Below are 13,286 nucleotides of genomic sequence, written 5' to 3' on the forward strand. Positions count from 1 at the left end.
ATTTTCATTTTCCGTATTTTCACTGCAGTGAAGCATATTTTCTGTATTTTCACTGCAGTGAAACATATTTTCTGTACTTTCACTGGTGTCTTGCCGGACTACTTTCTTCTAAATTCATCCAATATACAAAATTTCTAGTAAATTCTTTCAAATTGTGATGTCACAAAAGAGAAAAATGTATATTATAAGCAGGAAATTAAAGTTTTTTCTATAAATACATGATTTATTTTCATTTACTGGTATAAAAATAAATATTTCATGAGTGGTGGTCCTACTTGGCTAATTACGCAGTGTAGAAAAAAAACATACATGTCATAAAAAAATAGTTCCGTAAGTGTCCAATCAGACGAGTGTTTATGAATACCATTGATTATTGAACCTTTTGCCTCGTAAGTACCCGTTGATAAGTCAGAATATATTTATACAATATATACTTAATACCGGGGCTGTTAAATTACCATTTTTTGATAAAACAATTGCTACATTATAGAATAAATGAATATATGTTTCTAAATACAAAATGTATTGTATTTTAGCTTTAAGCCCTAAGCCTGGAATTTTAAAGAAATAACCTAGTATCAATTTTACGGTATTTTTACAGCCCTGATATTAATAACAACACTATAAACTGTAAAACCACTAAAATTTGTGGATCATTAATTTTGAAAATTTCTTGTCTTAGACTTTATAGTCAAATTTGAACTCAACCTTCTGTAATATTACCATATTGTTTCCATTTAACAACCCAGGGGCTTGATTTTATTTCAAAAGGGTGGGGCCTATTAGAACTAGAAATTTGTGATTTAAAATAAAATACAAAACAATCATTGAAATCATTATTCATCATCATTATATAATATATAATACAGGATTGATTTTTTTTTAATGATTTTATATAACTGGAGCAGACTGTACTTAAGCATGTCATTCCCATTGAGCACTTTTTGACGCTATATTTTGGAAGCCCCACTAGATTGCTCTGAAAATTGAGAAAAACTTGTTGGTTTTTTATGACAAAAAGCACGAAATTTTATATCCACAAATTTACATGTTTTTACAGTTCTAAATATATAAGCTATAAAATCTTCAGGACGTGTTGGTATACATCCGTGAAAAGCTTTTTGAATTTTCAGCACATTTTGACAACTTTTATGCTAATTCTGCAGATTAATTAAAGCCGCTATGTGATACAGATTAAAACAAAAGAAAAATCTTGTTCAGTGAATGCTTTACAAGTTATAAAGCATCTAAAAAAAATAATTGTATCATCCATGAAGTGGCTCAATCAAACTGAGCCTGCAACATTTTCAATTTTTTCGGACTTTCTTTAGGGCTTCCATAGTATAATTTTCTCTATTTTAGCATTCCAAAAAAAATCTGATTCACAAAATGCTTTCAAAATTACAACATTACTTGTACTTAGAAAATGGCTGAAAAAAAGGCCAAGTTTTTCATGTAGCTTTTCACAAATGTATGGTCTTTGAAATACACAAATCTGTTGTTTTTATAACTTAATCATTAGTGAACTAAACTAAACTTAACATATACTGTAGTTTATATCTCTTGTGTTAAGAATATATGAGTGTTTTTTTCCCCCCAGATAATTCAGGGGCACAAACAAACAGATTGTTTCAGTTACATTTATATATAGAAAATAAGCGTGATGTACGTGTCAATCTCCCCAGATTGAACAGTGTGGTGCACCCTGAAGCTAATAAGGTCAAAGTTTGTTTGTCCCTTTAGATTAGGTTGGAAAAACCCACATATGCCAAATTCTTGAAAATAAACTTACAAATGTCATCAGTTGGTGTCGGGGCGAGAGGAGGGGGGTAGATGGGGGTTGGGGTAAGTGTCAGTCTTCAATATAATATTATGTTCAAAAAGAATGCTTTTTTTATTCTGTACAATCAGTTCAATAAAAAAAAAAAACATTCCTTTTTTCCTTTTCTTTTTTAATCTGCATCATTTTTAAATGAGGTGCTTAATTGAGGCTATGTAATCTTTATTAAACATGGAACACATATTACATGTACAGTCAAACCTGTATTAAAAAGCCACCTTTGAATAAAGGCACCCAGTCAAATAAAGGCCACTTTTTGATAACCCTCCATTGACAAAATGACCTCCAAATAAAGACCATCTGTCTATTAAGACCATCATTTGTCACTCCCTTATATGGCCCTTGTTCACAGGTTTCACTGTAGTTTATTTTTTTATAACAGGGGTGCTAATCAAAGACTGTATTACTTTTAAGAAAGGGGTGTTTTTTTATGAGGTTGAACTTCTCTTCATTTTTTATTTTAAACAGGTGTGCTACACACAACACCAGGTCAAGTTGAATGATTTTATTTGCTACTAGTCTTAAGTAATATTATACTTAGTGTATTTTTTTCACTTTTGGGGAAGGGGGCCCATACTTTTTTAAGTGGGGAATAGGGCTGAATTTCGCCAAATATTTTGGTGGAAAAAAATAACACTGATGCTCCCAATCAGGCATATGAATGTATGAAATTTGAACCCTGAAGTACTGTTTTTAGAGATTTTTTTTTTTAGATTTGTTACTATAAATAGAAAAGTTGTTGCTAAAAATAAATTCAGTTTTGGCACAGTTCCAAAACACTTATTCACTAGTATTATCATATGTATAGTTAAATAAAAAGAATCACGATTTAATTATTTATGCTTCATATTCTTTGAATCTTTGTATCTTTGTATAAGAGGTGCTTATTAGTACATATACGGTAAAGAATAATCAATAAAGAACACATGTCTAAAACGACCATTATTTGTCTCTTATTAGAATCTATACGGTAAATCTACAGATTTGTGTATTTCAAGTTTTCATTCTCCCCCGTAACACAATATGAGCCGCGTCATGACAAAACCAACATAATGGGTTTGCGACCAGCATTGATCCAGACCAGACTGAGCATCCATGCAGTCTGATCAGGATCCATGCTGTTTGCTATCAGTTTCTCTACTTGTAATAGGGTTTGTAAGCGAACAGCATGGATCCTGATCAGGCTGTGCGGATGCTGGTCGCAAACCCATTATGTTGGTTTTTGTCGTGACGCGGCTCATTATGTAAGAGTGCATGTTCTATATCTTCAGCACCTACCCTGGTATATAGGTTCTCCATGTACTAAAAAAGTGATACATTTAACATGTCATATTAAAATTATAGTTAAAAACAAAAACTTCTATAACACTTTACAAAAGGGTGGCCAACATATTTGACATTTCTCAATTTGTAAAATGCAATCTGGGGAAAAAGTTGTTTTTTTTTTCCTTGGTAAACATTTAGTTTAAACATAATTTACAAATTCATTCAATAGGTTTTCAATAAGTGTTATTAGCTAAAAGAGGTGGTGGTGTTGGTACATGTAGTTTACACTCCAGATCATTACAATAAGCCACATTGATTTAACCAGAGAACAGTTCAGCTCCTGCATCATTTCTGGGAAGGCTCATCAAAAACAGTCATAATATATCATCAGACATATTCCTAAAAATATATATTCATAAAATCTTGCCAAAAATATTATTAAAATGTCTATATAAAAATATTCCTTAAATGTCAACAAAAATATTCCTAAAATGTCATCAAAAATATTCCTTAAATGTCACCAAAAATATTCCTAAAATGTCATCAAAAATATTCCTTAAATGTCACCAAAAATATTCCTATAATGTCACCAAATATTCCTGAAATGTCATCAAATATTTCTTAAATGTCAACAAAAATGTTCCTAAAATGTCACGAAAAATCTTCCTTAAATATCACCAAAAATATTCCTCAATGTCATCAAAAAATCTTAAATGTCACCAAAAAATATTCCTAAAATGTCACCAAAAATCTTCCTTAAATATCACCAAAAATATTATTTAATGTCACCAAAAATATTCCTACATTGTCATCTCTAAAAATTATCAACAAAATATATTGTAATATTCGAGTATCTCATAAACATAATCTTTATATGTCACCAAAATAGCTTCAAATATTCAGTAAACCCCTAAATATATTATAAAATATCACAAAATGTAACCAAAAGATCACTTGGGTTGGCCACCCTTTTTTTACCATCTTTGTTTATCAAAGCACATACGAGATTACATAATTATCATCTAAAAATAAGCTCTTTCACAAATTAGTAATAGAGGAGTATCAAAACACGAGGCTATCTGATTTAAATGAACTTAATGATACAATTATTTCGTCAACTAGATCAATTTCTAGTTCCACACAATCTATACCTTGCTATACGAGCCAAAAGAGTGATTTAACCTACAAGATATTTCCTAATACATATCCCATAATACAACAGTAAAATAATTCTACTATTATACGGTCATGATTATATGAATTTTTTATAATTAAAATAAAATCAAAACAATTCACCAACATTGTCCAAAATTTTAATTTTTAGTCTATAGTACTGTTTGATTGCCAGGTATTTACTGTAAACCATTGAATGTCAACACATTATATAGGGTTATTATATAGGCATCCGGTTCACTTACCCAGCTTAGCTGGATAACTAACCAGTATAATTACCAATTATCATAGTTCAGATATCGTATTCGTTACGTTATTCCCACCAAGCTAGTGAGTGACACATGTAAATAAGATGATGATTATAAATTACCAGAAGTTGTTGAACGTTTTATATTTAATTAAATATTTCTAAAATACAAGCATACAAATGAGCCCCTTCACGACAAAACCAACATAATGGGTTTGCGACCAGCATGGATCCAGACCAGCCTGCGCATCCGCGCAGTCTGATCAGGATCCATGCTGTTCGCTATCAGTTTCTTTACTTGTTATAGGGTCTGTAAGCGAACAGCATGGATTCTGATCAGACTGCCCGGATGCGCAGGCTGGTCTGGATCCATGCTGGTCGCAAACCCATTGTGTAGGTTTTGTCGTGACGCGGCTCAAATGACTGTGTTTGTAACTTATACCTATTGTTACTATTATATACAGCAAATAACATATGTTCTAAAACCAAAAACTGTTAACTGTTAGTTTCAAATTGAAAATCCTTCAGACAAACAGCCAACCTTATTGTGTCAAGCTATAAAAAAACACTTTATAATCTTTTTAATTTATAGAGTAGGCGTGTCTATAAAATAAAATTTTTAAACGAAGGCATGTAACTTTTTTGTACGTTGACTGACAGATGTTATTTTCTCCAATTGGAGAATTGATCTTCAACTACTAATAACAGGTCTTGTTAGATTCAGTCCAAATATTCAAATTAACTTAGTACAAAAAAGTGCGCGTATATATCAAATTAAAAAGGAGGCGTGTCACTTACTGTTTTCTAGGCTGATTGACAGATGTGAGCTTCTCTACCCAATTGCTTAAAACAGGTCTTGTTAGATTCAATCCAAATATTCAAATTAACTTAGTACAAAAAAGTGGGCGTGTATAACAAATAAAAAAGGAGGCGTGTCACTTACTGTTTTGTAGGTTGATTGACAGACGTGTGCTTCTCCATCCAACCAATCATAACAGACCTTGTAGAGCTGGTGGCACAGCTGATGAAGCATTCCAGATAGTGTGAATATTTTACTGAAAAATATAACACAAACAGAAAAAAAGAATAAGTTATTGTGTTATAGAGTTTAAAAGCTAGCCATGATGATTATTGTTTTTGCTCAAAAGAGTAGGGCTGCAACGATACACCAAATGTTCGATTCGATTCGATTACGATTTTAGACACTCCGATTCGATTTTTTTCGATTCGATACATTTCTGATTACTAATTTATCTTTGGTATATAATTCTGCTTGTATGCTCCAAAAGTGAGTGGCCTTCAACCTAGTGCTTTGCTTTTCTGTTGTAATATAACTATTATATAAACTTATTTGACTCAATCATTGTGTTTTTGAGAATAAAAAGCTCTTGTCTATTTGGAAAATAATTTAAATCAGGCAAATAATCATTAATCTCAGTAACATGACTATCACAGATACCTTCTGCTGACTAGGAATTTAACAAATTATGTAAATTGTAAAGTAAATAATAATGAACCAAACAAGTCCACATCGTGTTTTCGTTTCATATGTTGCATTAAATTAGATGTACTGTCGGACTTTGGATATGACACGTCCGTAAAGCATATTTTGTAAGTAGTTTTATCCGTGTCCTGGCCTTCCCGAAACTCAAAGTGTTCCCAAACCTTTGATTTTAATTTTTTTAGGGGGATTTTTTAATTTTATTTTATCAACATTGATGTTGGTAGCCATTTTGACTTGTTTGCCGGAAATAAAACATTACGCGCCCATTGATTGGATGACCGAGTTTTAACTGGCCAATCGTATGTAACGTGATAAAGCGCGAAGGGAAGGACTAAAACTCTCACTTTTTTCCATGTTTATTTTTGGGTGGGGAATCGAATCGAAAACGTTACAGTTGGTATCGGGAATCGAATCGGCGCTCATAAAACCGGTTTTCGATGCATCAAAAGGTATCGTTGCACCTCTACAAAAGAGCAAGGGACAAAGTTGATGATAAAAATAATGTTTACTTAGTAAATTCTGATATTATTTTGCACATTACATTTGTAATTCAAAGTTTTACCTTGATAATGACTACTGACAAAGTTCTTAAAGGGACTCCACTGAGGTTTTCTAACATGATATGACTCGAAATATTTTTCGAGATTAATGTTCCAATTGTTGTAGGTCTAGATAAGTAACTTGTGTGCAAAATTTCAATGAACTCTCTGACTCACTTTTCCAGAATAACCATTTTTACTGTGAAAATTGACCCAGAAATGCTTTTCACTCAAATTGGGCTAACAATAGCACAAAAATATTTATTTCAATTTATTTCTGAGAAAAAGCCTTAATCATCTTTGTACATTTTTCTGTATTATGTGCACCCAGGTGATCTATGTAAAAAAATTCAAATGTTCAATTTTTAGGTTTTTAGATCTCAGTGCAGTTTCTTAAAAAAATATTAAAACAAGAGCTGTCCGTAAGACAGCGCGCTCGACTTTTTTATTGCTTGCCAATAAAAAAAGTTTTTGCAGTAAAAGGCAATACAAGAATCTCTGTATTTTTAAAGTGAACAATGGCCATGAGCATTAAGATATTTAGTGAAGAATTATTTTACTGAATTGTGTGATACCCTTGAACACTGCAGCAAAGTTTGAAATGTTTAAGTCAAAAGAGGGCTGGTAAGAAAGAAAAAAAAACTGAGTTGAGCCTTAAATAAATTTAATAGTATTAAACCCACTTTGAGAGAATAAGGTATTTTTACGTCACTCAGAACACCTTGGTAAATGACATAATAACATAATTTTTCAAGAAATCTATGCCAAGGAAGCAGTATATTTTTGTACAATCAGCATAATATATAGATTTGACTTTGTATGTGAAAGTATTATAGTTACCTTATAATACAAGTAATAGATAAATTTTATCAAGCTTTTTTAGATGTTGTCAGTTGGTCACAAGTGGATCTCTTTCACACAGGCTGTGGGTGACTGGTTACTTTTCGTGGGTCCACTATGTAGATAATGCGTTGTAAACTGATATTTGAATTACATGAAGGAAGCTCAATACACTTTCTAAGTCAAAAAAGGGCCATAATTCTGTCAAAAACCTTGACAGAGTTATGTACTCTTGTCTGTAGATGGAGGTTATGATGGTGAACAAGTATGGTAAGTTTCAAAGCCATACTTGTAATACTTCTGAAATAAAGTGGGGTGGTACGAAAAACTTAACCAAGGTGTGACGCCAACGCCGACGCCGACGCCGGGGCGAGTAGGATAGCTCCCCTTTTCATAGAAAAGTCGAGCTAAAAACCATACTTTTAATGTAATATTTTTATAATTCATTTCACACATCTGGTGTAAAATGTCTTTTTTTATGTTGATTGACAGTTGTGTGCTTTTCTGTCAATCAAATCAAAATAGACTTTTGGTTTAAACATGTTTATTCAACATTACATTTAGCATGTGAACAATATTTAAAAAAATACTTTTTGGGACCAGGCACAATTAAAGCTACAAAGGTTATGAGTGTCCTCCCCCAGGACATTGTTAGATTCAGGCTAAAAATACTTATAAATTTTGTATGAAAAAAAAAAGTAGGTGTGTGAAAAAAAAGTAGGTGTGGCTAAAAACTAAAAAGGGGCGTGTCACTCACCTTGCCGCGCCCATTCCTTGATGTGTGCCTGGAATTTTGTGTATGTTACATTCTTGTATTTTCCTATAGCTATGTGGTGAAGATCCACGTTCAAGCAAGTCTCTGTAAATATATAGAATACATTAGGAATAAAACTAAATCCTTTTTTTTTTTTTTTTTTTTTTTTTTTTTTTCCCCAATTTTATTAATATTTTTTTTTTTTTTTTTTTTTTTTTTTTGTGAGTGTTTAATTAAATCACAACAACATCATACATGTGAAATCTCCCACTTTAAGCGGGGGAGACCTCCCTGTGACTTTCTGCAGCCATATTTTCAAAGATTTTTGTAAAAAAAGTAAGTGGTATATTCTCAAGTTAAAGAAATCTCCCTCTTTTTGATGTCACAACTTTCTTCTTTGTTTATTGCAAATTCGAAAATCTCCCTCTTTTTGGAGAAAAATCTCGCACTTGATCATTGAAAAAAGTTCACATGTATGTGATTGAATTACCAGCTGTTCTGGTCAAGGAAGACCTCAGGTCAGGTTCCCCTTGTGCATCATTTTAGGTAACCTGATGTGACTTATTAATTTACTATTAAGGCTTATGTGCAAGTTAGAGGCTACAGTGACAATCCCTTTTGTCACATCGTAACATCTCAATTCAGCTGACTGACCTAATTTCACGAATTCCAGATGCTCGGTTTTAATTATTCTTTTCTCTATTCGTAATATCCAACTGTTTATATTATTAGTTATGTAGATTTTTTTACAGGTTATATGGCCCTATATAAACGGCTGTTTGTAAATATAACCTGAGCCATATAACCTGTCATAACGAATTTATAATACAGCAAGCATCATTTTTAGAAGATTAAAGTGCAATTTCTTCATAAATCAACAGCAGCCGTGTATATAAAACTATATAAACGTCACGATTATCCAATGAAAAGTGCGTTACAAACGAGCAGTATTATAAATGGTCATAATTAACCTGTCTTGAAAATTTATTATGTATTAAGAATTTATAATACAGACACAATTTTTTTTAAATTAAAAGAATTATATTTCTTCAACAGTGTATATAAAGCTATATAAACATCATGATTATCCAATGAAAAACAACGTCACACTAGCTTGTAGTATTATATTATGTTATATATATCATTGACATTTATATAAACAATACAAAATCATATGTCATAGCACTGGGGTAATTTACTATCCAGCTAAGCTTACGGAACGTCGGTGGTTCTACTCAGGTGCCCGTTCATGCCTGAAATAATTCATGGAAGGGCACCTTAGGTCTTCCTCCACCAGTAAAGCTGGAACGTCGCCAAATGACCTATACTGTGTCGGTGTGACGTAAAACCCAATCAAACAAACTGGGGTAAATAAGACAGTTAGTGCTGAAAAAAAATATTTGTAATATTGTCTGCCAACTTAAATGTAAACATTCCCTCCGATGAGATATGGAAAACATGAGTGAGATATTAAGTTGTATCACACTGTTTAAAGGATATAAAGTTATATAATTTATAGAGTATTTTGATTCCTGTTCAGTACACTGTTTTACAAAGAGGAACACAAAAAGTAAAACAATGCGGATAAAAGCCATGTTTCCGAGCCCTATCTCAGCCAGGTAACCTCAAGCTATCTCAATAGAATAAAAAAAACACTACATCAGAAAAAAACAAAAGCACCGCTGCTATTAAAAGGCAGTATCTAAAGCTCGTCTGTTGAAAATTCTAAATTAAAAAGGGGCATAATTTCAAAAATATTGTTTTACAGAATTATGCCCCTTGTCTAACAACTGCACCTTGTCATAGAAGGCAATGAGAATTTCAAGTTTCAAATTGATACTTTATAAAATGTCTTAATTAAATGAGTCGCGTCACGAAAAAACCAACATAATGGGTTTACGACCAGCATGGATCCAGACCAGCCTGCGCATCCGCGCAGTCTGATCAGGATCCATGCTGTTCGCTATCAGTTTCTCTACTTGAAATAGGGTTTGTAAGTGAACAGCATGGATCCTGATCAGACTGCGTGGATGCAAACCCATTATGTTGGTTTTGTCATGGCGCGGCTCAATTTTTTTTGAAACAGACAAGCTTACAAGAGTACTTCCTTTGGTATAAACGCTCGTCTGTTCAAAGCAAAGGTAGCCAATTTTTATAAATATTCTCTGTTAAAAAGGGACATTACTCCTAAAAATATTGCTTTCAGGATAATTAATTCCTCTTATATGACACATGAAAAACAAATATTCTAAGTTTCATTTTGCTTTTTGGAACTTACAATATTGATAAATCTTCATTTGAGCATTATATTGATGATATAAGACCATAAAAAAATTGAGTTATTAATATTAATATGGTGTGAAAATAACAATAAAATTGAAAAAACAAAAATCATAGTTACCTACCTTGCCACACTAAGTGAAGGTCACAGAGTTCACACAGGGTTCAAAGGTGAAAGGTTAACCAACCAAGGATGGGGTGAAAAGCAGAAAAAGGTTAAACACACATGCCACAAACAAAAAATTAATTCAAAACAAAAACAAAATTTTTTCATATGATTTTCTCTCCCTTAATTCATACAATAAACTTTTTGGAAAAAGGATTGTCTGCTGAAAATGATGTCTGATATCTATAGTACGAAAGACCCGTAGGGCCATTTCAATTTCATGAATTCCCGATTTCATCTTCGTCAATTCACAATTTGAACTTCACAATTCAACTTCATGAAATCACGATTTCAACTTCACAAATTCACGATTTTAACTTCATGAATTCATGATTTCAACTTCACGAATTCAACTTTGTGAATTCGTGAATTCAACTTTGTGAATTCACGATTTCAACATTTTATGAATTCACGATTTCAACTTCACGAATTCAACTTCACGATTTCACATTTTTTCAACTTCATGATTTCACGATTTCAAATTCATGAATTCACGATTTCAACTTCTTGAATTTAACTCCATAAATTCACGAAGCTGAAATCGGGAATTCATGAAGTTGAAAGGCCCCCACCGGTCTTTCGTACTAAAAGGACTCCATTTAAGTTTTTTTTCATCATGACAGGACTGTAAATTTTTTTTTTCCAGATTTGTGTACCATTTGATTTAGGTCTAAACCAATCAATGTTGTGCAAAGACAATTTATAATAATTGAATAAATTCAATGACCGTTTTTAGTTTCGTTTTTTTTTTCTTTTTCTTTTTTTCGAATTATCATTTTAATTTTCAATATATATAACCCAAAAATTGAAAAAAGTGTTTAGAATTAATGCTTTTTACTCAAATGGAGGTTAAAAATTGCACATATAAAAATCAATTTTCAATTTTACATATTTCTGGCCTGCTCAGTTGAACCAGGGTCTATAAATTTTGTATTTGAAAGACCCTGGTTGAACTACCATTATAAAATTTTGTAAGAATTTAAAATTTCATGAAACCTCAGTCTGGAGTTCCTTTAATGATCGTATACATTATAATCAACAAGACTTCTTTTTGTACTTTTTTGAACTTTGACAGTCTTGAACTCTGTTACAAGTGGAGAAACTGACAGCGAACAGCATGGATCCTGATCAGACTGCGCTTTTTACTGCGCAAAGCGCAGACTGGTTTGGATCAATGCTGGTCACAAACGCACTATGTTGGTTTTGTCCTGACGCGGCTCAATTATCATCTATGTTTTATTTTAAATACATCATAAAATCAATTGACCTTTTCGAAATCCTTGGCTACATGCCATAATTACGGTACATTACAGACTTTAGCTCCGGAAAATTACACCTAAAATGTACTTTTACTTAACATAATCTTACCCAAAATTTTACATATTTTTTTTATTTATACCTATAAAAGTGCTGCCTGTAATAATAAAAAAAACTTCTGCAATAACTTGTGTATTTACATTATACAGTCAAACTCTGTTCGCTTGAATTTGGAGAGTCTGCGCAAATTTGTTTGAGAGAACAGTAGTTGGAGCCAACCGAGATTGCACTATTATAATGTATTATATCATATTTTAAGTAGGACATGGGCCTGAGGGTTAAGAAAATTAAAGTGTGGGACTAATATTTTGTTCAATACATTTAATTATCATTTTAAAAAAATTATTGATTTATTTCCTTTTAATCAAAAAAAAAAGACCAAAAACATACTTTATCGTGATTATATGCCAATTAGGCGTCGAATTCCCCAGAGCAATTGTATCACAAAGTACCGCAAAATGGCATTTAGCTAGGATGATTTTTTTTTTTAATTTTCTGAATAAATTATAATACTTAGAAATCATTTTAATCAAATAATATCAAACAAACTTTATCAAATGCTATAAATAAAAGTATGATATACCAACTTAATGCATCTACCAAAATATTGAACCCAAAGTTAATAAATTATAAACCCAAAGTAACAGCTAATCTGACAAAGGGTAAAGAACCCAAATGGTAAAAACTAACCCAAATGGTAAACACTAACCCAAACTGGTAACATTGTACCAAAGAGATAAATAGAGAGAAAATCATATAAAAAATAAACACAGTGATGTGCTCAATTAAAGAAGCATCTTTTTAACAGCGACAAAAACATAGTGTTCTACTGAAATTCCATTGTTAGTAAAAAGTTTCCTTTGATTTAGAGATTATTTATTTAAACAAACTGTTAGTAACAAACATTTTGACTTTGAGATTATTTTTTTCAAATGAAAAAAAAAAATCACTTTGGCTCCAAGATTGTTATTAAAAACTTTATATTTGATGAAAAAATGATCATTTGAGTAACAAAAATTATTCCTTAGATATTGACAATAAAATCACAAATTAACATTTAAATTGTTTAATAATTTTCTTCTTTTTTTTACGGATTAAGATTTTAACAAAAATCACACACAAATGAAGGTAAAAACTAAATTTTAATAAATCAAACATAGTGGATCTAGCCTATAAAGCTTTAGCAACTAAATATAGAAAATATTTCAGTCTGTACTCTACAGAGTTTAAACACCGTTTTATATTTAAATGAGCAAAATGACTTAAAAAAACAAAAAAGAATGAACTTAAATTGACCCTACTTAAACAGCAGTTACTTACAAGTTATATTGAAACTAGTTTTTGTTTGGTTTTACCCGGC

The 13,286-nt window shown here is 31.6% G+C and overlaps 1 protein-coding gene across 1 annotated transcript in view; it reads right to left on the reverse strand.

Annotated features, from left to right (window-relative positions):
• LOC132715550 (WD repeat-containing protein 49-like) overlaps positions 1 to 10,602 on the reverse strand; it is a gene marked incomplete at its 5' end in the record, with an annotated part of 31,234 nt that extends 20,632 nt beyond the window's left edge. The window contains 3 exons of the mRNA XM_060698561.1: positions 5,470 to 5,581; positions 8,167 to 8,268; positions 10,569 to 10,602. Coding sequence (XP_060554544.1) covers positions 5,470 to 5,581; positions 8,167 to 8,268; positions 10,569 to 10,602 — 248 coding nt within the window. The remainder of the gene's footprint in view (positions 1 to 5,469; positions 5,582 to 8,166; positions 8,269 to 10,568) is intronic.
• Between the last annotated feature and the right edge of the window lie 2,684 nt (positions 10,603 to 13,286).

The sequence above is a fragment of the Ruditapes philippinarum genome, unplaced genomic scaffold (genome assembly GCF_026571515.1).
Source record: "Ruditapes philippinarum isolate M1 unplaced genomic scaffold, ASM2657151v2 ctg9705_1_1_1_1, whole genome shotgun sequence".
Classification (NCBI taxonomy): domain Eukaryota; kingdom Metazoa; phylum Mollusca; class Bivalvia; order Venerida; family Veneridae; genus Ruditapes; species Ruditapes philippinarum.